General features: G+C 43.6%; 2 protein-coding genes across 4 annotated transcripts in view; one reads left to right on the top strand and one right to left on the bottom strand.

Moving 5' to 3' along the window:
- Positions 1-4,104, bottom strand: part of SLC45A1 (solute carrier family 45 member 1) — a 74,060-nt gene extending 69,956 nt beyond the window's left edge. The window contains exon 1 of one of the 2 annotated variants that reach the window (XM_076356036.1): positions 4,068-4,104. The gene's annotated coding sequence lies outside the window, so the exon portion shown is untranslated. The remainder of the gene's footprint in view (positions 1-4,067) is intronic. The other variant, XM_076356049.1, reaches the window with a different exon arrangement.
- Positions 4,105-4,555: 451 nt separating this feature from the next.
- ERRFI1 (ERBB receptor feedback inhibitor 1) lies at positions 4,556-15,164 on the top strand. Of its 2 annotated transcripts, none has more exons than XM_076355946.1 (4): positions 4,556-4,623; positions 11,566-11,764; positions 11,901-11,977; positions 12,598-15,164. In XM_076355946.1, the coding sequence occupies exons 2-4, from the start codon at positions 11,643-11,645 to the stop codon at positions 13,797-13,799; spliced, it is 1,401 nt and encodes a 466-aa protein (XP_076212061.1). In that variant the 5' UTR covers positions 4,556-4,623; positions 11,566-11,642; the 3' UTR covers positions 13,800-15,164. The 2 variants fall into 2 exon arrangements, with proteins under 2 accessions (XP_076212061.1, XP_076212062.1); XM_076355947.1 differs by lacking the exon at positions 4,556-4,623 and adding an exon at positions 5,111-5,310.
- The last annotated feature ends 12,806 nt before the right edge of the window (positions 15,165-27,970 follow it).

The raw sequence follows: 27,970 nt of genomic DNA, 5'->3' as shown, positions 1-27,970 counted from the left end.
TTATGTGTGTACTTTGTTTACTTTGTCATAATGTATGCATCACTAGAGTAAGAGAGTACCACGCAGACTCCTTAACCTCAATATTCATATGTAGATCCACTCTGTCAGACTACCACAAAACAGAACAGAAGATAGGGACCTGAATGAGACCTATGAACTGAAACTACGGAATGATGGCACACAGTTTAACTTCTACTGTGCACATCTTGATTCTGCTTGAGGTAAAGGCTATGAATTTTAAGAAAGAGATGAGGGACATGACAACTCATTCGTTTTGGAAGTCAGTATCCAAGCCAAGGGCAATGTGTTGAATTTTAATCTATCAAGTAATGATAGAATTCAGGACTTCTCATGATGGAGAGATTTATTCATAGACCACCTTCTGCATTGCTTTTTGCTAGGTTTGCTCTTCCCAAGCAATCCCTTACTAAAGGGTTCATAAAGGCTACATCTGAAATAACTAAAGTGACAGATGGTCTCGGCTCTGCAGAAGCACCTCTGGACATGCTGTAGAAGTGTATCTACACCACCCTCATTCACATAACTGGTCATGCAAAAACTAGCACCACAGCATCCAACTTACACTTTGGTTACCTCTCTTCAGAAAAGCTTTTTCCTCTCTGATGACTTACCAATTACCTTTTCTAGTCATTAACAAGGCAGAAAAGAAGAGCGTCTAAGCTACTCATTCCCTTTCAGGTAACCAGACTGGAGGCACGCTTACCAGAAAATATGGAAAAAAATCCCCAAGCTTCCTGCTCAAGAGCAGCTGCCACGAATAAGTAGGATTAAGCAATAATACAGCAGCAGCTACCATAAAACAAAGTTATTGTTTATAGAAGTTGGGTCACAAAAAAAAATCACGACAATCTACAGAATGACAAGAGCTATATCTGACATTCTGTATTAAAAATACATATCTATTACTTCCCATGTTAGTCTTTCAGTATGAAATTTTACTTTCATCGTTTCCTAGCTTCCTAAGGAGATTTTGCCTTTCGCTTCTCCAGCTGCTGCTTACATTTATGCCTTTCTCCTCTCAAAACAAACAGAAATAGCAACCGAAAATTTTAAGTGTTGAAAATGGGAAACATCAAGGGAACCGAGATCATTGGAAAGGCATACGCTGCAAAGCAAGCTAAAAATAGGACAGCTCCAATCAAAGGACATCCAGTATCACAGGGATTCCCTCTGCAAAGGGAATCCTTGAATGAAAGGGAGTATCATGAATGAAAGTCCATGATATTATTTTTTCACAGAATTCAGACATTTCATTTATTAAATACAGACAAGTCTGCTATCCATCTCCAAAACAGGGTACAAAAGAGGTTTAAAGCATGTTGTAATACTACCTGAGCTGTTTTTTTTTAGCAGACTTGTTATTAACTAGTATTAACCAAGCAGGATGTCCAAGATTACTTAGGAGTTAGTCTTTAGGGCAATTAGCAAATTGCAAAGAGTGGTTTACACATGCCTACAGAACCATGAGGTGGTTTAAGAGTCCTGAAATAACTTCATATTGCAAAGAAGGGAGAGAAACAAGAATGTAACTGTTGGTACAGAATTCAATTTCCTCTGTGCACAAGTCAGCACAGAAACTATTACAAGTGACACCATTACTAAACATTTTTATTCAGTAGAACAATCAGAAATTCAAGGCAGTGGGGTTTTAGTGAGCAAAGGCCATAGGTAAAGCTATTTAACAGTAAGAGACAAAAATTCCATACCATTACATGCACATGAACTAACTCCTAAATTACCTAACAGAGTAAAACCAGGCCTGCTGATGGAAGTACGGAGGCCATAGGGTAACATCCACAGGGAAAGCCAGAATGACCTTTTCCTGAACCAAAGATTCTCAGGCACAAACAAGTTAAAAAGCCAAACAACTATTATTCCTCATGTTCCACCACAGAGGCACTGCAGGAGTTTGTCCTGCTGAAGTCATGTCGACACTCTGAAACACATTTTTTAAAAAAGTTTGTCCTTTGTATCCGTTCATAATAACATTTAGGGCTATTTGCACCATCAGTGAGCATGTACACCAACATACCAGAATTTAAAAAAAAAAAAAAAGATGACTTTCGCCTCAACACATATATGCAACCAGGGCAATTTAAACTTAAGATAACTCATGTTGCATGTGCAGTTCATCCACAGAAACAATTAGTCGTGGTCTTCAAGTCCAGAGCAACAGAAGTATAACAAAGCATTTGGAAGAAGTCTCTGAGCACGTACAGTTCAGCACAAGCCATCATCACTAGTTGCTACCCCCTCTTGAGCATGTGTCCAGAACACAACATGGTGCAGTCTCACCGTTAACACAGTGTGCCCTAATTCATCAAAACCACAAAACCTCACTTGTCTGCTCTCCTCCTGTCTTTTGGCGGCTTCCACCCTCCCTTATGTTCTTTTCACTTTCTCTCATCTGCATAACATGTCCAGCCAACTTTAGAGGACCTCTTCATCATTTCTCACATCCAAGGACAAAAAAACCCACCAAAAATCTCTCCTAGTTTATATTCCTTCCCTTTCTTCTCACATCACCTTCATTTGGTCAGCAATACAGCAGTTTTTATAATACAAATATGCAGTAGGAGAGCTTAATGTCCCTAAGAACAAGGGTAGATGGGGGACTTTCACCAGAGGTCAACAGAATCCCCAAAAGAGAAAGCAGAAGTCAACTGCAGACATGCACCACATCATGCAATGAAATCAAGCGTTCTTCCTTCTTAGCATTATTAATAACTATTCCAGCTTAAAGAGTATAGCAGACACATTTTGTTAATCCTATTGTTAGCAACTCTCAGTGCTGGGAGTTTGAGTCCCTTATTGACATTTGTCCAGCGAAGAAATGATTGCACTGTACAGCAAAACCGATCAAAAACCAGATTCATATTGTTTATGCTGTAATAAACAGTATTGCCTGCAAACGCTCACAAAACAGTCTTTACACAGCAGCTTTCACTGAGAATCCTACTGCTCTAACCACTGCGTTTTACCATCACAAATGCTAAGTCTAGACACAAAATACACTGTCAAATCTGTGATAAACCACATATCATTACTCAAGATGCCCAATAAATCATTACACATGAAGATGGATTTATTTCAACGCGAAGTTCATGAAAACGGACGTTCACAGCAGCAATTCCTGCAACGGTGAAAGCGTTGGTGTTTTTTTCTTTCTGGCGACACTGAAGCACAAGTGTTCCCCGTGACTGCAAAATACTCGGACACCAAACGCGCGGGGCAAGGACTAGCTCCACCTCACTGCTCGGGCGAAGCCATTGTTACCACAGAAAAAGGCGCAGCACGCATCCATAGGGAGAAGAGCGCGGAAGCAACGCCGCCACATTCCTCACCAGCCGAAATGGACGGGCAGCGCGGGATCCCGGCGCCACCGGTAGCGCCCGCGCAGGCAGCTGGCTCGGGGCGGGAGAGCGAGCGCTCCCTAGTGGCGGCGGGCCGGCTCCATCGGCCTCGCGCGGGTGGCGGGGGAAGTGTCCCCGCGGAACGGCTCCCGAGCCGAGGGAAGGGGCTTCCCGCCTCCCGCCCCCAGCCCGGCCGGTGCGGCGAGGCGCGCAGGTCTCCCCGCAGAGCGGGAGAACCGCGGGCGGGCGCTGCGCGGCAGCTGAGCGGGGTGACCGGCCCTGGCAGTGTTAGGAACGGGACCCGGACGGGCCGGGGCGCAGCGGAACGAGTAACCGCCGCCATCCCCTGGGAAACGGGGACCCGGTGACACACGGAAGGACACTGAAGCGGGGGAGCGGCGAGCAGTTTCCCTGAAGGATTAGTGTACCGGCCAGGGAAAGCCAAGCAGATGGCCGGGGCGGGAAAGGGCGCCGAGCGCGGGTGAACCGGGCGTCTTCTCGGGGAAACCAGCCGCCGCGGGGAAAGCTCGGCGCCAGCAGGGCTTCACCAGCGCTGCCTCACAGCCTCTGCTGGGCAGGCGCTGCCGCTCCCCGCACCGCTGGCGGGAGCGCGGCGCTTTGAGGGGACCGAGCGCGAGCTCCCGCGGTGTCGCGCCGCCTCCGCGCTGGCCGCGGTCCCCAGCCGGTCCTCACCCGCGCCGCCGGGCCAAGCCACGGGCGGCAGCTCCCCAGCCGGCCCCGCGCCCTGGTGACCCGCGCCCGAAGCTCGCTCGGCGAACGCGCCTCTCGCTCAGCCCGGAGGCGGCCGGCCCCGCAGGCCGAGGCGGAGGGGGGGGAAGCCGAGGTGGGGGCGGTGCCGTGCCGGCAGCGCTGGCCGGAGGGCGCCCCGGCGGCCGTTCCCGCAGACGGGCCCGGAGCAGCGGACAGCGCTGCCGGCGCCCAGGGCCCCGCCGCAGCCCCCGCTCCCCGCCCGCGCCCAGCGAGGCCCACACCCTCCCGGCAGCACCCGCCCGCCTAGATACCGCCGCAACACCTTTACAGGCCCACGCGCGGCCGTCGCCCCTTTAAGACTTTTTCCGACGAGGGCGCAACGCGCGGAGGGGCGCGGCTCCCTGGCGGCTCCGCCCCCCGGTATAAGAACGGCCGACCGCGCGCGGCGCGGCAGTAACCGGGCGCTGTCGCGGCTCGGCGCATGCGTGTCGCGCCGGCGGCCGCAGGGGGACATGCGGAGCTGCGCGACGCTTTCGGGGTAAGTGATGGCCCCCACGGCGGCACCTCCCGCCGCCCCGCCCGTTGCCATGGCGGCGGGGCGCCCCTCGGTGCCGCGGCGCCCCTCGGTGCCGCGGCCTGCCGAGGCCCTCCCGCCCGCCGCGCACCTGAGCCGCCCGGCAGGGCTCGGCCGCGGCCCGGGGCCGCCCCGTACCTGTCGCGCCGGGCCCCGCCGCCGAGGAGAGGAGCGGGGGCCGGAGCCGGCGGCCGCCGGCGGCACCTGCGGGTCGCCCGGATCGCGGCGCCGGGGCTGGCCCTGGCACGGAGCCGCGGTCCCGGCGCGGCCCACGCCAGCGGGCGCCGGGGGAGGCGGCGGGCCGCGGCTCGGGAGGCGCGCCGGGGAGGAGCGGGAGCGCATTTTTTGCCCTTGGGCCGGCAGAGGGGGCGCCGGGGGCCCAGCCCCGCCGCTGCGCCGCTTACCTGCGGGGTCTGGCGGGGAGGCGTCTCAGGCGCGATACCCGCGCTGCTCGCCGCAGTGGGGAGCGCGCCTTCGCGGGGATCGGAAGCGCTCACGCGGCAGAAGTCCCTCTGGGTGGGACCCGCCCGGGGTCAGCGGTGCCCGTGGCCACATTCTTGGAAATCAACGTGGCGTGCCATGCGTTTTCTTCCCGGCCCGAAACTGTCAGTGCTTCCTCTCACTCGCCTCCGAGCTGCTCCCCTCGCTCCTGTGAGTAAATAGAGACCGTACTGTGGGCTCAGGCTCTGTGCTTCGTGCTCTAATTTAGGATGGTTTAATTTAGAATAGACATTTCTTCCTGACTTAATACCCCAGTACATGCTTAGCCTCGACTTTCGAAAATAGCCAGTCTGTGGCGTTTAAATCTGGAGACACCACCGTACTCTTCAAGTATTTACAGGGCATCCCTCGAGCACGTATGCCTGCTGTGGACATGCATGATGTTGGTCACGCAAAGCAAGCAGTCCAGAGGGACTCAGACTTCAGTGGTCTCCTGTCACTAGCACGCAGATTAAGGACCCCATGCAGTATTGCTGAAGCAATAAGCAAAAAACTTGTTACGTTTCACCTAAAGATAACAGTACTTAATTATATATTGATAAACTGGATGGGAAAGGCTCTGGGGGCAAGGTCTCTTTGGTCAGTTTGGGGATACTTGAATCTTTGTCGTACTGGAATGACAGGTGAACTATGCCTCTGCATCACAAACACATTTGTGAATTGCATTTATAAGCTAGTAAAACTTTAAAAGAAGAAACCAAACTGCTCAATTCATCCATGTTGCTTTATGCACAAACCTAGTTTTCTTTCCTTAGCAATGTACCTATATGGAACAGTGTTTTTTTTTTTTTTTAAATAGAAACCTATCTTTTGAGGGGGTGTATGTTCTTGGTGAAGCCCTTTGTCTGCCATCCTCTGCAATACAGGAATTATTTCAGAGGAAAACAGTTCCACTTCTCTGTAGTGGAAAGCAGAATTAAAACTTATCACAGTGTGTCTAACGCTATGCTCATGACTCTGAGTCAGCTATAAAGGAATTTTTATTTCCTGAATGTAAGCTGGCTATATTCACATTAAAATTTTCAGGAGGATGAAGTACCATACCTTAAGCACGCATCTGAAATCTGACAAGCAGAGGCAAGGCAGCTGTCTTGCTATTTAATTATTAGTTTTCTACTGGCAATTTACAGGTTCCTCCCAGTTGCTGTGTAGGACCATGAAATGGTAGCCCAAATTTTAACTGAACTTAAACTCCTTGATGAACTGCAGTTCTTCGAATATATTCCAAAATAGCTGACTATTATAATCTAAATACATTGTTTGTCTGCTGTTCACAGTTGATTTGTCTCTTTAAATCTATGCCTATCATCATCTGGGGTATACCTGTAGAATTAACCTTATTTGCAACCTCCTATGATTTGAGCAGTATTTTTAGCCATCTGCACTAAGTGATCGTAGTCTTAAATTTTCTACCACAGAACGGTCCATTTCTGGTTGGCAGAATGTGTAGAAAAATCTCTCAAAGCTAAGAATATGCCTCATTTATATAACAACTGTAAAGAATATAATTCCTATAAATGGAAAAAATTTCTGAGGCCTGATCTGAGCATGATTTGGCTTGTGACTCGGAGGAATACTGAACTGCACTGTGGAGGTTTGGTGCATAGTAAATAAGACCTAATTATTTATTAAATGAATAGATTTAAACTAACCTTCTCGTGAGGCTGTTTCTGCCAGGTGTCAGTTATTGAGCATTCGTCTAGTTGCAAAGACAAGAGCGCTTAAGGGATGATATGACCACTAAAGAACCAGGATTTTTTTTTTTTTTTGGAAGCATATGGTGTTCCGGAAAGTATGCTAACAGCTTTTAGGCTTTTTAAAGTCCAATTAGAAGTCTGAAATACTTAAATATTAAAAGGGGTGGCTCTATCTCAGGTACTTACATTAAATAGAAAGTCAAAGGAAAAAAAGGAAATTACATCACATTGTCAAATAAGGAACAGCTAGCTGGAGCAGATGACTTGTAGTGCAAAAATGTGCCCCTCCTCCTGTGAATTGCTTCTGAGATTGTCAAAGATATGTGGTGGCAAGGTGAGCAAAAATAGGTTGTGGATTTAAGGTAGCCACGTTTCTTCCCCTCCTAAAAGTGGTAAGTAGGTCTTACACCCCTCCCCACTTTCCCATTTCTTACAAGTATGTAAGCTGCTTTTCAAGAGTGTTGCCTTTATAAAATCTGTCCAAAATTTGTGCAGGCATACAAAAACCTGTACAGCAAATTGCTGTATTCCATCCCCATTAAGTGAAACATTCTAGAGCATGCTTTGGTCTACTGTGCATACCAGAAAGGTTTTCTTTATTATGAACCTGACCGACCTCAAATATTTGGTTGCATTAGGGCTGGGAGAGCAGGGAAGAGAGTAACAAGATTCTCTGTCTGATCAGTGATAGGTGTTGAGCTAAAATATATGCAAATGTTTCTTAGATTCTAAATAGAGGATTACTGTTGGCTATAACACAAGTATTTAGTGATATGTATCAGTATGAAAACTGTATATTTGGGATGTTTCATGTAACTCAACTTTGTCTCACAAAAATTTTCCAATATATTCCCATGTACATTCCTCACTATGTAGATACCCTACTGTTTATGGATACATTGGCCATTTTCAGCTTACATATATCCACTGTACTATTGTACTATTCATCACTCATCAGTTCAAGTCTGAAGGTATATTTGGCCTTGTAAAAAAAAAAAATCTCATCTCTAATATTTAGAATAATTCGTACTTGTGAATGTGAGCAGGCATGAATGATTAAAAAGTATCTCCTTTGCACAGTTACCTTGCCTTGCAGCGGATGGTGTTGATAGCTTCCTAATGCACTGACAAATCTTTGAATTGCCTTGGCTTGTATCTGCCCTGTAGTAATTACTAGCTGTAGTTTTAGTTTGAACTAACTCGGTTTCTTTTGAGTAACACTGAAATGGTAACATCTTCAAAAGTGTTCAAAGTGCTTCAGTCTTTCTAAGTGCCGTAATCTATGCATAACTGGGCCAGACAAACAGAGTGACTGGAAATCCATTCTGTGCAAATGAGCAGCAAACGAGCGTGAGATGCGGAATGCTTCATTACTGCATAGTGTCCCTTTTCTTTAGCAAATGTAGTTTGATCTTATTTATGGTTAAGTTTAGATCCTTAAGTCTTTAAGGAGGCAGGATTGGGCCAACAGTTACAGTGGAAACTGTTGGTGTTTATATCTTCATGGCTGACTTTTGTAATTTTTTTTTAAGCCAATTACTAGAAAATAGTAGCCTCATTAAATATCTACTGCTCAGCTTTAGTAAGAGCACGCTGTATAAAATACAGAGTTTGTACTCCTCAATTACATGTCCTCATGGCTCCTTCTTAAGATACTGTTTCCTCAAACAAGTTTATTCATGTTTTAAAATACAAGCACCAACTCTCTAGACTCCACTGAAAAAGTAACTAGGTGGTTTAGTGAAAGAGCACATGCCTTACCTCTCTCGATACTCCTAGCTTAAGGCATGGAGGACAGTTTCATAACTCTGTCCATTCACAGCTCCCCACTGAAATGTCGAGGCAAGTCACCTTCTGTGAATTCACAAAGAGGTTATTGTTAGAATTAAACAAGTTTTATGGCTGCAAAATTTGTCTGTGCTTTATTTTTAAAAAATAAGACAGTTGATTGAAAAAAGTGAAAATTACCTTTTCCTAGAGTATGTAAATATTCAAGTCCATTTCAGAAGTTGAGCTTAGCATTCCACAGGGATTTCAGAGAGGCGATTGTGCAACTATCGGTCTTGAGAGCTGAGATTTAGACAGCATTCAGAAAGCTGACACAGTAATTACTAGCAGTGGTTTTGGCATGGGATCTGATGGAGGTTGGGCTTCTTAACAAGCTCTGCAAGGGTTGTATGTTATCATAGCAAGCACATTACATGTGCTCTCAAACTACAGCAATGCCACCCCCCCCTTCCTGTCTCATTTTTTATATCATAATCAATGTCTTGCTCATGGTCTTGTCGGATCTTGTATGCGTGCTGAGGTGGAGTACTAGCATTTGCTGACTAGTCAGTGTTCTGTATCAGTGACTTTTCAACTTGTGACTTGCATTTGACTTCAAAAAATACTGAAATGGAAGCGCAAACTCCTTCATAGGCATCAGCTTTAAGTTCACTAATTCATTCTCCTTCATTTCTTTTGCAGATTCATTGCTAATAGGATAGGTCTGTGAGGCACGAAAAATCACTGCTCAGTACAGTGTGAGCTGATGTGATGGATGTTTTGTTTGCAAATTGTGTTAACATGATAGGAAGTAATTTTAGAATTGATGCTATATACTTGTACTGTGCTGCTTAAGTCTTTCTGACAAATGGATTTCTCCAGTCTTCTGCTCCCCCGTGGACAATGGTTCTGCTTGCACTTACAGAACTGGAAGGAAGCACTGCTGTTACAGGACTACTAGAGATTTTGAACTCATTTGCTAATCAGAACTATGTTATTGCTTCCTGGGGCTGTATGTTTAATTTTACTATGAAAACCTGAAATTCCCATTACTGGGAAGGGTCCAACTTGACTGTGTAATGCAAAAATTTCCAGGGTCAAGCTAGCTTTTAAGGACATTGTCTGAAAAGGAAGAACATAGTTTTTACTAAAATCAGGAGGGCTGAAGTAAGTAGGACTAAGACTCTAATGCTCTGCTGCAGCAGACAGAACGCTGGCTTGGAAAGCTAATAGCCTTCTGTCTAGAGTTCTTAAATGCCTGGCTAAAATACACTGGGTATCTGGTAGTAAATAAAAAAAATCCCACTTCTGTTGACACAAGGGTGATCACATCACTGGTAGTCATAATCAAGAAAACCATCACACTCTTAAAGAGAATGTGATTAGGTCTTGCACATTATAAACATATGTAGAGTCAGAAGCTGTTTTGCATATACTGTTTGTTTGGATGATCAATACTGGACCCAATTCAAATTTGGAAAAGCATAGCAGAGTTGTTCTTTCTCAAACAATTGTTTATAAAAGGCAAATAGTGGTGTTAGATTGCAGATTAATCCTGGTGCACCTGGTTTACAGTCCTGCTTAGGAGTCTGCCCATCCCTCATGTTGCAAATAAGTATAATGGATCTTCCCTCTTAAAAAGAAAAGGAAGATTACACATCTGCATAGAATTCCCATTTTTTAACAGATTTACCATAAGCATAAGCTAGTACTTGTTTCTGTACCCCATTTTCTTGCAGTACCATACTGTGAAGAGGTTTTCTTGACATGTATACTGCACTGATGTAGCTGGCCCTCAATTGTTAGTTGACTTTTCTTTAGGTGGAATTTTTTTCTTTTGGGGGGGTGGGAAGGAGGGGGGTGGGAAGGAGGAGAGGAGGAAGTAAGTTTGTGTTAAGAAAGTGGTCATATTCTTAATTCTCAAGAGATGTAAATTAAACTGGTTTGGGTGGGTTGGGTTTGGGTTTTTTTTATTTTTTAAACGGCCATATAACACCATATTGCACTTGCTGAATTTAGGATATTTGTGTAGAAGAAGCACAGACCCAGTGAACATCTTTGCTTATAGTCTTGGACTTAATTTCTCCTGCTTCAGAACGTTGACTACTTTTACACTGTCCCCCCCAATAATCCATTCTCAATTTCCTAAACAAAGCCCTGCGAGTCAACTTGTTCCTTAGACTATGATTACTTATTCGGTAAAAGGCAATTGCCAACACATTTTTTCTGTTGTAAATGGGCCAGATAAAGCATTGTTCACACATTCAAAATAAATCTGAATACAGCAGGACAGTTTAAGCTGAGATTATTTCAAATCACTAGATTTCCAATTTGTTTGAAATACCTAGAAGACTTGAGGCTGATTTAAAGTATCTTAATGCTTAAGTTTATTAATAATAGCGACTGCTTTTGTATAAAAGAAGTTTTGGAATTCTGATTTAAGTAGTCAGTAATTCTGTTTATTGGAGCAAAGGCCATTTGTTAAGCTATTGAAGGTAACACTTAAAAACAGACTAGGCTGTTGTATGTTGGCTACACTGGAAACCATGAACTCATTAGCAAAAAGATACAACTGAAGATAGATGGCTACTAGAAAGTTAAAGAGATTGTTCTGGAAGACTTATTTTGCCGGAATAACTGGCAGTTTATGTACAAGAACTGAAGTTGTAGATGCATAGTTGCCATATATCGATAGCTTTACTGAACATATTTTTCTTTTTTCTATACAGTTTAATTCTGTAAGAGAGCTTACCTATTTTGTACTTTAGTTTTGCAGTCAGACACAAAATAACAAGTTTGGCAAAGTCTTCCTATTGGCAAGTATTGGGACAGAAGGCCTTTCTACAGAGCTATTTAGTTCCTTGAAATACTGAAATTTCAGATGAGAGATTAACTCACCAGGTTTGCATTTCTGATATTTATGTCCTTCTCTCTTTTGAAGGGAATGAAAACTGCAGGAAACCTGTCAAGGACTGTGAATTTCTAGGGTCGTGAGACATCACCAGAGAGCAGTGCACAATGTCAACTGCAGGAGTTGCTGCTCAGGAGATGAGAGTCCCATTAAAAACCGGATTTCTTCACACTAGTCAAGGCATGGGGAGTCTGAAAACCTGCTGGGGTAGCCACAGTGGATTTGAAAAGTGAGTGAGGCTAAAATTTGATCTATTGCATCTTCAAGTATATGAGATGAGCATTAAGAATACTTGTACCAGTACCGACCTATGGTTTATTTACAGTGAAGGCTTCTTTTTTTTTTTTTTTTTTTTTTTTTTTTAGTACTTTCTTTAACGTGGACCCTATAGCAGTGGCATATAATTTGAATCCATCAACAGAGCAACATTTACCATCCATTGGTAAGTATAAAGACTACCACACATGTATTTAGGTAGTGTAATGGATTTGTCTTGGGGAAAAAAAAAAATCCTCAAGTCTTCACTAAGACACTAAATGCTTCCTCATTCTGGATATAAGGCCGCCCTCTGGTGACAGAATGCAAACATTTCAAGAAAATACTACTATTCAAGCCCAACAAAAAAAACATTTTAAATAACATGATCAAGTTAAAAAAACAAACCAACCAACCTTTTCCTTGTACTTAGAGGCCTCCAAGTTGCCATTACACTTCTGACAGAAAAGCCATTTAGTAAAATAGCACTTGTTCGGTCGTAGTCCTCTGCTGGAATCTTTGTAGCTGTAGCTCTGTTCTGTTGCTTATGCTTGAGGTCTCTTGAACTACCTCATTTAACTGGAGCACTGGCCTAAAACAATAAGGTAATCAGCTGCTTTCTTAACTAAACGCATAAATCCATGACCAGAAAAGATCTATAATAGCTAAGTTTTCCTACTGGAGTCATTAGGCAGACATTACTTACTGTTGCATTAGAAGGAATTAAATAGTTCAATGTGGAGTGGCAAGGTAATGTGCTAGAGTGTTACCTAGAAAAGTGTTTCTAAGACTTTCTCACCTTTTTAGGGCACTCTTCCAACCATGCTTCCATGAATGACCACAGCTTTGCTGAAAGTTGCATCCAAGTCCCATCTCAGAAATCCAGTCCACCTCCTGTAAGTCCCAAAAATGAACAGCCGATTTCTAGATATGAAGACCATCTCGTTCCTGGCTTTAGTAAACTGTCATTAACCACGGGCTGTGTTTCTGAAGAAACACCTCCTCATCACATGCCGATAAAAAATGGGCCAATTCAATTTCTGTCTGCATCTTCCAATGACCGTAGCTCCAGGCCACTACCCCCTCTACCTATTTCTGAAGACCTTACTCCAGATGATGTTGACAAAGAGGTGGAATTCCTGACTAGCTCAGATACTGACTTTTTGTTAGAAGATTATGAACTTCCTCCTTTTAAATCCAGTGCTCCAAGCCGGCGGAGCTTTAGGGGCTGCGGACAAATCAACTATGCATACTTTGATACTCCAACGGGACCAAAACCAGAAGATGCCAACCCTGCACAAAGCTTAAATGGATACATATCCAGTATTTATCCTCCTCCACAGCAGCTGCATCGACGTTTGCGAAGGTCCCATTCCGGGCCAGCTGGATCTCTTAATAAACCAGTAGTAAGACTATCTGGACACTTAAACAGGTCTTCTCCAAACTCTGATGAAGATAAACCAGAGATTCCACCAAGGGTTCCCATACCTCCAAGGGCTCTCAAACCAGATTACAGAAGGTGGTCAGCAGAAGTTGCTTCTAGTGCGTACAGCGATGAAGACAGACCTCCGAAAGTGCCCCCAAGAGAACCTTTGTCACGCAGCAATTCCCGTACGCCGAGTCCCAAAAGCCTGCCATCATACCTCAATGGGGTTATGCCCCCCACCCAGAGTTTTGCACCTGATCCTAAGTATGTCAGCAGCAAAGCTCTACAAAGACAAAATAGTGAAGGATCTTCCAACAGGGTCCCTTGCATTCTTCCAATTATTGAAAATGGTAAGAAGGCCAGTTCAACGCACTACTATCTGCTGCCTGAAAGGCCTCCATATTTGGACAAGTATGAGAAATTCTTCAGAGAAGCAGAAGAAAGTAACTCTAACACAGAGGTTCAGTCCTGGTCTGGCGACTGCACAGCCACTTCAGCCCCAACAAAACTGGACTCAAAACCTAGAATGGACATAGCTGGTCATCTGAAACGAAAACACCTGTCTTACGTGGTTTCCCCGTAGTCTCTGGGAGCACAGTCTCAGCTCAGTTGTTCACGATGGAGCTGAACTTTATCATGTTACAAAGTTCTTAAAGTTCTCAGATAATGAAGTAGGACCAGTTTGTCCTCCGAGAACTGGAAAGTGGATGGTAAAATCCTCTTATGCTGCATATCTCCGATATGTTTCTTAAGACTGTTTTTTGTCTCGCTCTGTATAGCTGAAAACCTACAAAGATTCCATAGAAACATATGGGAGCGATAGTAGTCACCGTTGGCCAGTTATATGCTACCTAGATTAACATATTTGGTAGTCACATTATTAAAAAAAAAAATTTAGCTTTGCTTACGAGTCACTTACAAAGCTGACAACAGAGCAGATAATGCAGTACAGTTTTTGTATCAGGCATTTCCAAAACTTCTTTCACGCAGTAACTCTGCTGAGAACAGACTCTGTCCTCTTTGACTAGGATATGCCAGCCTGGTAAGAAGGTAACTGCAAGATCCAGTATTCACTTCAAGACTTGGCAAGCGTATTGGAAGTGCGTTTCGAAAGATGAATCTATTTTACAACTTAATTTGACACTAATAGACTTTTAAAGTGAGTTAGGTTTTGTGGATTCTTTCAATTGCTAGACACACTTGGCTCAGTTTTGCAGTTTTTCCTAGGAGAGACTTGGACCAGCTATTGCTAAGCCTCTGCTGCTGCTCTTCTCCCGCTGGATCCTAGAAACATGTGAAAGTGTCCTGAAAGTGACAGAGGATATGAGCAGCTATATGGTTGCTATTAAGTAGGCAGTAACAACTACATGCTCACCTAGAGTCTGAAACTCTGACTGTATTAAATACAGAAACACAGCACAAGCTGGTCTTGTGTTTTGGTTTCTATTCAGTATTTTAGGGGAAGAGGAGGAGGGTATGAGGAAAACACAGGATTCCATTTATGAACAGTGTCAGTCCCATCTCTCGCTGCTTCAGATGCTGCTTCTTGCTGTTTAATTTTTCCTCATTGTGCCTCAGCAATCCACAAGTTCACTGAGGTGCCACATTTGTGCATTAGCAGTTTCTCATGCTCATTTTGATTACATTTATCCTCTTACAGATAAGCACAAGAGAAGGGGTGCTCATTAACGGAGGTACAGAAGATGAATGTGTTCCTCCTAACAGAAATAAACAAGCTGTTTACAGTTTTAACTGCTGAATGAGATGTTTGAGCTATTTTAAAGCTTACTTTTTATTTTAGTACAAACTAAATGAAGGTGAAATACATGCTATAGAAATGCACTGATATTTCTGCATCATGTACAGTATTGAATAAAAAAAGAATTCACTTTGTATTTTGAATATTGTCATGTCTTGAGTTTAATAAAGTTATAAAATATTTATGATACATTTTGGTTTTTGCTTTATTGAATAGTGTAAGCAATTGTGCATTTGAGTTCTGCATTTACTGGAAAGTTCAAAGTGAATAATGTTAAACGTGCAACAAATGTTGAATTCAGCTTGCATTTAATTACAATTAAGATTTCTGCAGAAGTGTACAATAACTCACATTGCACACCATTGATTTTAATTCCTCCTTAATAACCTGTTACTTCTAGAGTCACCCATAGCATGTTAGGCACCATTGTACAGAAAAGAGAGGGCAGTTGTGTTCCTGTCTTCAATTTTTCACCTGTTAAAAAAGAACTAAATTGTACATTAAGGGTGACTGAAGAGGAGCTACTCATATTCCGAGGATGAAAAAAGCTTGCGCATAGCATGGTAATTTTTTTTTCTTCTTAAGAGGAGAACAAAATTGTGAATACTCGTTGCAAAGCAAGTGTATTTAACTGTGGTATGTGAGCCATAGATAAGGTTACTGAAGATATGAAGCATCACACAACTTTGACCTTTTAGCTGTGGATGCAGGTAAATGCTTGCCTTGATCTGGCAGTCTGAAGTCTTCACATTTTCCATGAATGAGCTTATTTCAGAATAAAGCAGGTTACCATCCTTGATGGAAAAAATGTCAGATGTAGTTTTTCAGTAATGCCTAATTACTTGGCTTTTATAGCTGGGGAGATTGCTAAGCTTCATTTTTGTAAGTGCTTAAAAACCTACTGCTGTGTCATAACGCTGCTAAGAACCCACACAGGTTGGCCTCCAAAACATAAACAAGTTATCTAATCCTGTGCAAGGCTGTTGACTGTAACACTTATCCTACTGAAAGCTCTGCTGCCCCTCCACCCCCTAGATTTTTCTAAGGTGGAAAAAGTCAAATTGGTACTTGCAACCTTCCCCTTAAATCTGAACAGCTTTAACCCTAGGACCACAGAATAACATACCTTCTCAGTTACATGATCACTGCTGCAGCAAACAGATCAACACTGCTAAGCTGCAGCTCATTTTGTGTCAATTGTGAGACTTGGCACAGACTCAGTAGTTGTCATTTCTGTAGAACTCAATCTAAACCCAAGCAACTGCCCTGCAAATCTCTTCTAGCTTTTGCCTCTGGGTCCCAGTCCATTCCTGATACTTGGAACCCCCCTTTTTAGCCTGGGTTCCTGTGCTTGAACAGACTGCTCTTTTTCCTTCACCTGGAAGCACTTGAAATCCCAAAGGCCTCAAGTCTCTGTTCTGCCCTTAATAGCATTTACTCTCACATTAGTAGCAAAGCCACTCTTGGATGGGAAAAAGAAGCAAGCTTCCCCACCCAGATGCCCCAATCGTAAGCATCTTCCCTGCTTTCAGTGGGATTGTTTTGGCTTAAAGCATTTGGGGAAAAGCCACATGGCTAGCATACACAGTGAGAAATGAACCCCTCTTGACAGGGAGGCCAGCCCAGGCATTCTGTATTACTGGATGCATTTGGACAAAGGAAAACTGTGAGTCTGAGCCATCGCACTTGCTGCCAGGTCTCATTTCGTTGTTCTCTTTGTGAATACAGTGATGGGATAAGCTTTCTGTCCTAACTCACTGCACTTCCCACCGGCCTGATGCTATTGCTTAGTATTTGCACAGGGCAAGCCAAAGAGACATCTAAAGTGACTGACAGCTGAACACGTCTTTGGTATAAAATTTGTTACAATTTCCACAGCCCTGCACCCGGCACTTATTTTCACTTCTGTTAGCAGTGGAAGTTCCCTAGTCACTGGGCTAAAACCTTTTCTGCTAATGTAGCAGCAAGACGTTTTACTTCCTCAGAATAAAGATCTACTCCTGAGTACAAACTATTTTCATATTTATAGTACTGAAAAGCTTAAAAACCTTATAAAACTTGTGCTTTTGAATGGTCTTAAATAACCTTTTCTGAAATCCCAAAAAAGTGTAAGACTTTTAACCTAACCTCCATTATAGTTTTTCTCCTAGGGAAAAAAAAAAAAAAAAAAAAAAAGAATTGCATACTCCTTTCCTGAAAGTATTGGTATTGTCTACTCAGTCCTGAGTATTAAAAAAAAAATAAAATTAATCTGTAGTGATGCTGTCTTTCCTACTGCGTGTCAGCTGAATAACAGCACAGTGTTAAGTCTCATTCCAAAAGTTAAAGGATGAACTTAAGTTTAATGCAACTGTAACTGAAGTAAAACAGACTGAAACTGAATTGAAAATAGTGACTGGAACTGCTTGGCTACGAGCAAGACATTCAAGCAGGTTGTAGAGCTCACGTGCCTCTTCAGTATGAGGAAAGCCATTTATAGGCAAGTCTTACAGTATTTAAGTGACTTGGCCATTTTCCTTTTAAAAATCCAAAGTGATAAGGCTTCACTGAGGACTTGGTCCACAGTTCAGTCTTCTCTCTGGGTGACGATGAGGGGGTCACTGATAAAGGTGGGCGGAAGCCTTGCTTGTATATTCTTAGACCCCAGATTCCTGTGCTTTGGGGGACAAAGTTTGCATGATCCAAAAATTGTATTCTGTTTTCCAAGTGAGTAATTAAGACTGTAGAGCTGTGGGGGAAGCTTTGCAAGTTCTGGCCAGAAGACATTTCCCTGCTCATCCCCTGACACATGATAAGACTTGTCAGGACACAACATGCTTTTGCAACAGCCTGATCACACATTTGAATATTTAGAGCTTGGGCTCACCTGGGCAAGGCCTGACAGCTTGCCTCTGAGGAGGAAGCCCCTTGCCAGATAGATTTGACTGGAATAATCACACTTCAAAGCAGTTATGACTTGATACACTGAAATCTGAAGAGTCAAGGAATTTGTGTTAAAGCAGGGGAGAAAGATGTGCATCTAAGGAAAGGCAAGGCTTCCCACAGTCTCCTGATTGAAGTGGGCTACGCATACTGTCCCATCCGTACCCCCCCCCCCCGGCGCAGTCTCTTTGCAGCGCTGTTGTGACCACCCAGCCATGTTAGTGAGGACCCACAGGTCCCAGGAGGCAGCTGTGCTGGGGCAAAGGGAGTTGTACCACAACAAACTACAGAGGGCTGGACCCAGAGCAGCCCTACAGTGAACCCATGATCATTGAGCAGACCTCCATGAGATGTGGCTGGCAGCAAAGTTGGTGAGAAGGAGGGGGGAGGTGGGGGGTGTGACCTCTCCCCCAGGCTCAAAACTGTCAATACTATAAGCAAAAGCACACTCTAAATACCAGTGGCAGCAAGAAGCATCCATCATATCTACCTTGTGTAAGGGCCAGTGTCACCTAGTGCTGCTTGGCTGCTCTGATGCTGGCGAAACACCCCCCACTTGGTGAGTTTCAGACTAGCAAATCAACCCAGAGGAGCTGAGTCTAGCTGGTAACTAAAGGATAAGATGTTTGCCTTTTCCTGAAAGGAAGAGGCTGTGTTAGTACCTGGTGACTTGAAAAAAACCATTAGCTTAACTTCTCCACCATGTTAACTTGCTCTTAAACAGATAATGTCAGGAAACAACACAGCACTAGTGGGAGGTCATTTAAAAACCTCTCAATCGCCAGTTTCTCTTGCATCATAAGAGATAAATCAAAACAGAAAATAAACCTGATTTGGAAGCATGCTGATTGACAACATAATTAAATTCTGCAGTCATTTAAAATTACCGATTGTTGTTGTTGCTGTCACTATTAGTTTTCCATTCACTCCCAGACTGCAATAGGCACAATTGCTACTGCACTGAAACTGCAGAAGAGCTCTCACCAAGACTGCATTTCCTCCTGCTGCAGCCTTGGTTTTGCTTTTAAACAGTCTGAGTGAAGTGGTAGGTTTGACATGATAAAGGAAAGCATCCCCCTAGTCCAGGACAAGGACCAATTTTGCAAGGGCAGTTATTACAGTAGGGAGTAGTTGCTGATGGCGTTCAAACCGAGTCTTGTCAGGAATTCAGGGTTAAGATGATGACCAGATCAGTCATGGTGGAATTCCCACCCTTCAAACTCATGATTACAGACTGCGGCCCTTATAAACACTTTTAATAGTATTACAAGCTGCATGTTAAAGACATACTCTCTAGATTACCATCAAGAAGGAAATTTGAGATAGAGGTAACAAGATGCATCACTTTATCTGCTTGTAGGGTCTCTGCAGTTAGGTAATCTATTGATTTTGTGTGTGTGCGCGTGTGTGTTAGTGTTCCTGGGATAAACTTTTGTATTTTTTTTTTAGAGCAGCCTAATCTTTTCTTTTCTTGATAGCTTGCTTTCCAAAGCAGGTTATATTCATTTAAAACTGAAAACATTTAGCAAATTTTCTGTTTCTCATAGCTCCTTGGCACTGAAAATCTAGCACACGAAGCTTAATTATACTTATTAATATTTGTTAAATAGCACTGCAGAGATTTCTGGCTGCTGAGCATTAGCATTTGTAAGCTGAAAGAGGTGTTACCCCCACCCATCCTGCATTGTAATTCAGGCCTTGCATAATCCCCGCCCAAATGCCTATTTTCATCCACACAGCTCATTATTTTTTCTGAATCATATATGGAAGCCACACCTGTGATTGCTCATAGACTGTTGCTATATTATTTATATATTGGTGTGCACCTTGATCCCAGTTGCGGTTAACTTTGGGAAAGGTGTTAGGTATTCCAAATTTTAAGTGGCATGCCACTGAAGCATGGGAACCATTACTGCTATTCACCTCCTTACAAAGTGATTCAGAGGAAGAGATGTTTAAAACACTGCAGCTTCTTGCTGAAGATTAGAACTGTCGCCCAGAAATTGTTAGCATGGAAAAGCCGCAAAGGAAGAAGAGTGCAAATATACTGCCATGAAACACCAGAGAAAACAAACATGCCAGCTTACCCCACCATCACCACCCTGAATCTGTTTGAGGATGCTAACCACTGCATATTGAGCCATTATGATAAAATACTAAGAGGCCCTCCACGCACAAAGCCTTTGGATCAAGCATAGGATCATCAGGCCTGACCAAGAAGAATGATCTCCCGTCCACCACCTACCCAGGTGACAGAGAGGCATGTTCCTGTTACCCAAAATATTTATTTTACCTTTGTTAACATCTTTATTATGCTCACAACAGCTTCAAGGGCAGGATCAGTACTACTGAGTGCTCTTCTGGAAGGCAACTGGAACATACAGCTAACCCTATATACTTAGCAGTCTTTAGGCGTAAAGCTTTCAGGGAGCTTATCAGCTTCAGGAAAATTTACACTAAAGACCACATCAGCTCATGCCACATTGAGCCCAACTGCTGCATGGCAAGGTGCAAGGGAGCCACAAGCGAACAGCAAGTGGACCTTTGCAAGGTTACTCATTGCCTTGCAATCCCTGTGTTGCCATTTACTGGCTGTTAAGCAAGGTCCAGAGGAAACCTGAGACTCCAACCATATTAGGTTGCACTTGGTGACTTCATTTGTCATCTATCATGTTGACAAGTTATTCAAGAAAAGTTTCCTGCATCCTGGTTGCACGCCCCTGCACTTAGAGCTTAAGCAATTTGAATTGGGATTGTGCTCTTATGATGCAGAATCTACATTGCTCCAACACAGCAATAGGCACGTGGCAATGCAGAGGCCTCTAACAACTCAGGGCGGAGATGAGATTATAGCGCACACCCTGACACATTCTGTTGTTCATGGGATTAAAATAGCCTGAACTGCTTTTGCTGGGGGGAGGGAGGGCTGTCTTTTCACAGAGTATCTTCTCATCATACTGAAAAAAACCCAATGGACTGAAGTGGTCACTTTGTTAAAAGCCACAGGGGCAGACAGCCCTGTCTGAGAGACACACTTTTAAAAATGGATGGCAGCGAGGCAAGTGCCAGCAAATTCCTGCCTTATACAGAGGCTGATGGAGAACTGGCATGGGGCTCTGAAGATGAAGGGCTAGCCTGAAGGAAGGATGAACTGTTTAGCTCCTAGCTTCAAGTTAAATGGTTTAATGCTAGCGTTCTGCTAAAGACTGACAGCCTAAATATGCATGTTTTTAGGGGTGAGGAGACCACGTTAGGCTATTTTCTTCTATAGGTTTTATAATCATATGATGCCCTGTGCTGGATGCCATACACAATAGTATTGTTCCATGGGAATAGCCAAGGACACCATCACTCCCCAGTCAACCATTCCACTGCAGGAACAGACTACCGCTCCACTGAGACAGACAGCAGGTGCAGGCAGTAGTCCATCCTAGCTTTAGGTAACACAACACAGCACACAGGAGTTAGCTCAAGACTGCTTAGCCTCTCAGGCTGCTAATAACTGAACAGGCCATTGCAGGCTGCTCTGGACATGCTGCCTCTCCCAGGCCACGCTTCTCCTGTCATCAGAGCTTAATCAGACTGACTTGATCAAAAGCAGTCTCTACGATAAGACAGGATGCTATTGCATGCCCTGGAGCAGCACAATGAGTAAGGCAGCTGTTTTACAAGCAGTCCAGTTTACAATTTGATGCCCAAGCTTTACACTGGGACATTCAGTCACGCACAAGGGAGCGACCAGTGTAACACAAATACAGAATGTTGGCTTTCTCAAGCAATACGACAGGATGCAGACAGTCTTGCTAGCTACAGCCCTGGAGAATTCAGCAAGGCTGAATATTCCCCCCAAACAGGCTCTGTGCAAAGTTATGCACAAGCAGCCAAGACCTTCCACCCAAAGCTAGAGAGGCCAAAGCCTGCCGACTCCTTTTAGTGACCTACGGAAACTCCTGTCACACAAGCTTGGCCTCTGCTGCGCCCAGGGCCAGAGGGAGGGGAGGCCAGCTGCCACAGCTGTGGCAGAAGCAGGGGCACACTGGTGCAGCCAGCCTGGTCTGAATCAGCGGCTTTTCTCCTCATTACAGGCAATTGGAACTGAACTGTTACTGAGTACCAGCCTGCCAGGGTATGTCACCCTTGGGGCCCAGCAGTAACTCTTCTCTTTTTTTTCTTTCTTTTAAATTACGCTAAGGGTGTTAATGCTCTGTAGTTCTCTGAAGAGGAAGGAGAAAAAAAACCAAACCAAACCCCTCTTATTTTTGCTCCAAGAGATTTATTTGAAAGCTGATGGCAAAGCCTATGTCTTTGTAAGCCCATACAGGATCCTAGAGCTGCGTTATTCCTAGAGTTTCCTAGTACAAGCATTCATTTCCCTTCTGCACAACCAAAAGGAAGGGAAAGTACTCCTTTGCAAAAGACAGTGGAAGAGCAACCGATTAACATGTCAGATGTGGCAACGAGAGAACTTAGCACAGATAAATGCATCTTCTGTTGCCAGTTCTCTTAGAGACAGCAATTCCCCACCCAACAGCAGATTTCCTGTTAAAAATGCAAATGACAGTGCTGTGCCCATCAGTGGTCAAATTCATCACCCCTCAAGGCAGCTTGCCTCCTATCTGCCAGTCACTATCTTGCCTAGCTGGTGACTTCAGTGTGAGAGGGCTTTTTCCAGCTTATATACAAAACAATACAGGAGAAAGCAGGAGACTGAGACTAGAGCTGCGTGTACGTGGAAGTAAGCAACACTTTCTTAGGAGAGCTCTTTGTAACTTGGAAATGTTTCCGTGTACAAAAGTAGGCAGCTCCTAGAGTTGACAATACTTACAGTGCAATGCATGCAATTTAAAAAGTGGTTTTGAAACTACAGAGACCAGTCTCCCAAAATAACTCATGGAAACTTAACAGCACAGAGAAACCAAACACCTAGTTTAAAGAAGAGCTGTAACTGCAAAAACCTCAATAGAAATATGACTCTTAAGAGTACAGCAGTTCAGAAATTCCTAAATTCTAGAAGCAAAACCCATGAACAGTCTTTAAGAACTAAAGCGCTTCCAACTAAACTACAGAGCAGAAAGTATCCTTGTTGCCAGGTTTAGAGCTAGCAAATGATGCTGTATTGCCCAGCGCCAAATCCTATATTCTCAAAGAACAAACACAGCGGTACCGACTGGCAGGAAGCAACAGCAGTAGCTTCTCCACAACGGCAGACAAACAGAGCCAAAAGCAACAGCAGGGCCAGCCAGGGCAGCGCCCTACACCAACGAGGGGCACAACCCCACAGCACCTGAGCAAGGAGAGCCAAGCAGGTCCTGTGAAAGCAACAGCTTCAGCCAGCAGTCTAGCGGTCGATCATCCAGCAGCTCTGAAGCCAAGAGGCAGGTCCAAAGTCAAACCAAGAAGCCCCCTCAGCAAGCCAGGCTCATCAAAGACTAAAGCCAGGCCCAACCCTCAGCTTATATGGAGCTCCTGGGCCACTGGCGGAGGGTGCTGAGAGGGCCCAGGTGAGGCTGGTCAGGGCCATGATGGGCTCTCAGTGCCCACAGCTGCTGCTCAACCCTGGAAAAAACCGTTTCCAGGCTGTTTGAAGGAATGATGGTCACTGCTCAAGAAAATTTTCATTTTTAGGAACTGGCAACAAATTTAGGCCAATACTTTGGGCTGTCCTGAAGTAGAAAGTCTGTCTCAAGCATGTGGTGCTGTAATGTACATGACTTCAAAAGCTCTTATCAAAAACCTGAAAATTGTCTCTGGGCATTCCTGGTCAGAATACAGGAGACATTGATTTGGACAGCTCTCAGTGGGGAACTTCACCGATGCTTTCAAATGGAATTACTTCTCTTTTCACTAAGTCTTCAACAGCAAATAAAAATGCAGAATTAAGGAAAATTCAATTTGCTACTAGACTGGAAGGATTACGTCACAAAATTACACTTTAAATGTATACTCTATGGACAAATAAAGATCTTGCAATATCTGGGGCTATAGTCAGAGTCAAACTACACAGTTAGTTAATAGCGGAAGAAATCCTCTGTTCAACACAGCAGACCAAATTTTCATTGCAGAAGCCCCTGCAGAAATATGCCCCTTTGCATTCAGGGGATTCCTTTGATTCAGAACAACAGCTCTACAAGATTGCAAGGAACAGGGAGAATCCCAAAGGAAATTCTACCATAACCATCAGTGAGGAGAGGATGATTGCAGGCTTTAGAGCATTTATTGAACTGAGTATGCACCTGAACTGCAGGCAAGTTCTGGCTGTGGCTCAGAGTTGTTACCAGTGTAAACTATAAAAATAGTTACACCATTGATATTTAGAAATCAGAAAGATTTGCTCAGAAAATCATTATGTCCCTAGTCCTACTGGGAAACTTGAGCAGCTCAGGAAAACTTCAGTGCCACCGTTGTTACACAAGTCTCTCTAACATAAGTCTGCTCTTTAGAATACCAGTGCTTGCATGAGCGCCTCGGACACCTTTACTTCTTCCTCCCTCTACCATTACTGGAATGGCCTTGAATTAAATTGTTAAAGGTACATAAGTATCTACAAGACTCGAAGGGCTATAAACCCTACATAGGGAGAAATTATTTAAGGATGTACAAAGGGTATAATTAGAAGCTGTTGAATGAAGTTAAGCAAAAGAACAACAAGCCCGAGTATAAAAGCTTGCCTCTCAATCAGTGGCGCCTTCTAGCACACAGAACAGTTTTGTAGAAAGCACAAAGGCTCTAGAGCCTCGAAAGAGACTGAGCACAACACAGAGCACTGCAACACCTAACTGCTGTGCCACCCAGTGGAGTCCTCAATGCACCTAGACAATACAGAGGAATCAAGTTACCTAAAAAATAGGATACTGGGTTTTACAAGTCTGAACCTGCTTCTGGAGCCTATCGCATACGTCAGCCCCCTTTCCCAAAGTGTGGCCAGAAAAAGACAAACCAATAATGCTGCCTAGTCCCTTAACTAGTAATCTACTGGTTAGAGTACTCAGGATACAGGAGATCTAGATTCAATTCCCTCACCCCTGGGCTGTGTGGCTGGGCCTGCTGTGCACACACAGAGCTCTGCTGAGTGTCCACGTATGCAGAAAGGTGGATGCTCCTAGACACGGAAGATTAATGTACAGCAGGTCTGGCAGTTCTGGAAGGGTAATCCCATCTGCCTTGGGATGCCTGAACTGAACGCATGTTAACTGAAGGAGCTGGGCCAGTGTCTGAAGCAGCAGCCGCTACAGCGATTCACACAACCTGCTCCTAGCCCCTTCCCTTCCTTGGATGCTTCTCAAGAGATGGCAGGGAAGAGGCTGACGGCCAGATACATTGTTCCAGCAGGGGCAGCCTGTCCCTTTTTGCTGTTCTTCCCAGAAACCTTTTAACTTCCTGCCATGTGACAATGCTGCAAGAACTGCAGAATCTCCATGAAAGTTCAGAGCTAGGAAATGTTAGCAGAGTAAGCGGTTCATCTGACAGATCAGGGCAGCAGGTAGGCATGTCTGTGCTGGGGCCTGCTCAGCTCCCATTTTATGTATGTTGCTTTCTTTCCGTACTGCATTTCACACAGACATACCACACACAAGACCATATTCTAAACATGCTAAGTAATTATTTAAAATTTTGGGCGACAATTTATTCATTCAGTGTTTTGTTGCTTATTTTTCAAACTTCAAACATTGCATCCCATGTCCTACTAAAATGTAGTCTCCATGTAACAGCAATGCATCCTTTTTTCTGGAGGTACAGTATGTGAACATGAATGATGGTATGGATGCAGTGCTCGTGATTATTTCTGTGGTTGGCACCTTCCTACTTCCCTGTTACATGCTTATCTTCCCAACCAAGTCACATGTCATCCAGGCTGCTGGAAGACAGCTGTCTTTTATCATTTTGGGATCATTGCTTAGATCTTGCATCACAATGCATCTATTTGTTGAAAGAACAAACAAAATAATCTGATTAAGTAACCATTCTTTGCTCTGACAGTCACTGTGGGTTTTATGCTTTGTAGTCAGGTCATACCAAATAGTATACATATTCAAAATGGCTAGCAAGCTGTCCAAGGCTTGTAATTACTGAATGAAGCATATTCCCCTGTGTGCTTTTACAGCTGTAAGTACTAGTGTGCAGGCTGTTTTGCATCTGTTATGGTTGTGTTTTTCTCCACCTATTTTAAAAGTAATGCCTTTCTCTCCCTAGAAGAGCATCCTTTCTCTGTTGCTCGGAGGGACATATTCCTGGGCTAGGATTTGTGCTGTGTACTTTGCTTTCCCTTTTTGGAAAGAAACTTGCCAAAGAACTGCAGCAAAACCAGACTGCTCACTCTCTGCATGTTCTTTGTTTCTTCTGGTTCAGAGCTGCCTCTTCATTTATAAGCTACTTCATTTTGAAGGAAAATATTTTTCAGCATTACAAGTATTCACTGCTGGCACTAGCACCTATGTGTACATTCCTGTTCCTAAGTCATATACTACTTCTCAATTCAATAAAAGAGCTCACTCTCAATTATACATTCAAGCCTACACAACATCCAGAATCAAGAGAAAAAACACACACTATTCTTGAGAGATGATATGAGGCACACAGCCGATGCTAACTGATTACTTTCTCAGCAGAAAAACAAACAAACAATCCCCCAAATCCCCCAACCATCAGGGAACAAAATGGTAAATGCTAGCTAGAGAAGAGCGGATGCGCTCTCTTCATTTTAAGCCAAGTTCTGTGGCAGCAAATATCCAATTACCATAGGCTCTAAAACTAAAGCTTGCCAATAATAAAAAAAGCACAAAGTTTCTAGTGTTCATGAAACACTGAGCAGAAAAGTACCTCATCTCATCTTTCAGCAGCAGATAAAGTGGATTTTAGGAAAAGAGATATGTAACAGCTAGGGAACCTCTGTATGAAATGGGTAAGGAGAGAGGAAAAAAGCATTTCACAAATTGGAAGGCTCTTTTTTTTTTCCTCACATCAGCAAATTCCTTCTTAACACTTCCCCTAAGAGGAAAATTAGCCTAATCTTAGTTCATACTCCTGCCCTAACTTAAAGACTGAGTTAATGACATCTTGGCAGAAACAGAGAACCCATGTAAATTCAGGTTTGCTGGACATCCACAATGTAAAAGGTTGAGAACAGGGTCAGCTTTATGAAGGAAACTGTGATGCAAGCAGCATTACCACATTTCATTAACCAAGTCCTTTTTGCAGAATGCAGTGAAAGAATCTGCAAGTTAACCAGATACATGATTGGGCTCTAAGCTCATTTTACTGAGTACTTTTCCTATTACTACTTTAATAGGAGTGGGAAAGCCCAAATGTACACATTGAAAACCCCACTTCTGTAAACTTGAACTCTCTCAGCCTTAGAATAATACAAAAATGTATAACCAAATTTCTGGCCGCTTTGTTAATGCCTTATATTAAAAGATTTCTGGAAGCCTAAATATAATACAAGCATGGAGATATTTTCCTTCTAATGCTATAAAGCAGTACTACAGCCCAGGAATGCACAGATTTTCCTGTGTTCTGAAACATGCCCATTTACAAACCAAGCGATTATTCCAGATTCTAGGACAAAGAATCTTTCCATCATTTGGTTTACATTTGCATGGCAATACCAGTTAGACGTACAGATTTAACAAATAAACATGTCCAATCTTACATAGATTACAACTTTTTGCATATCTTGAGCATATTGCAAAGCTAGAGAAACATATGAAAGATTTCCTAAACAAATTAGAGGCAGAGCATACAGCTAAAGCAGTTCTTCTAGTAGATACTAACAATGTAGAGACATTTCTTAGTTCTAAATTTGCAACAGTACCTATGTATTTCATTATCAAAATGCTGTAACTGAGAATGAACTTGTTTCCCATTAAAATAAGCAATGATAAAGGCACCTATGCAGTCACTTTCTGAAGTTCAGACTGTACACTTCAGATGTGTGCAGAACCAGGTCTCCAGATGCTGTGGTAACTTCAGAGTCCAGTGAGGTGCCATCTTGTAAGCGCAATTGCTGACAGAGCCAGTTAACAGCAGAGTGATTTGGTAAAACAAAGGTAGCAAAGACAAAAATTTATCCCAAA

Source organism: Aptenodytes patagonicus, chromosome 19 (genome assembly GCF_965638725.1).
Source record: "Aptenodytes patagonicus chromosome 19, bAptPat1.pri.cur, whole genome shotgun sequence".
Classification (NCBI taxonomy): Eukaryota; Metazoa; Chordata; class Aves; order Sphenisciformes; family Spheniscidae; genus Aptenodytes; species Aptenodytes patagonicus.
The sequence above is the reverse complement of the archived record's forward strand: the minus strand, read 5'-3'. Positions and strand labels throughout refer to the sequence as shown.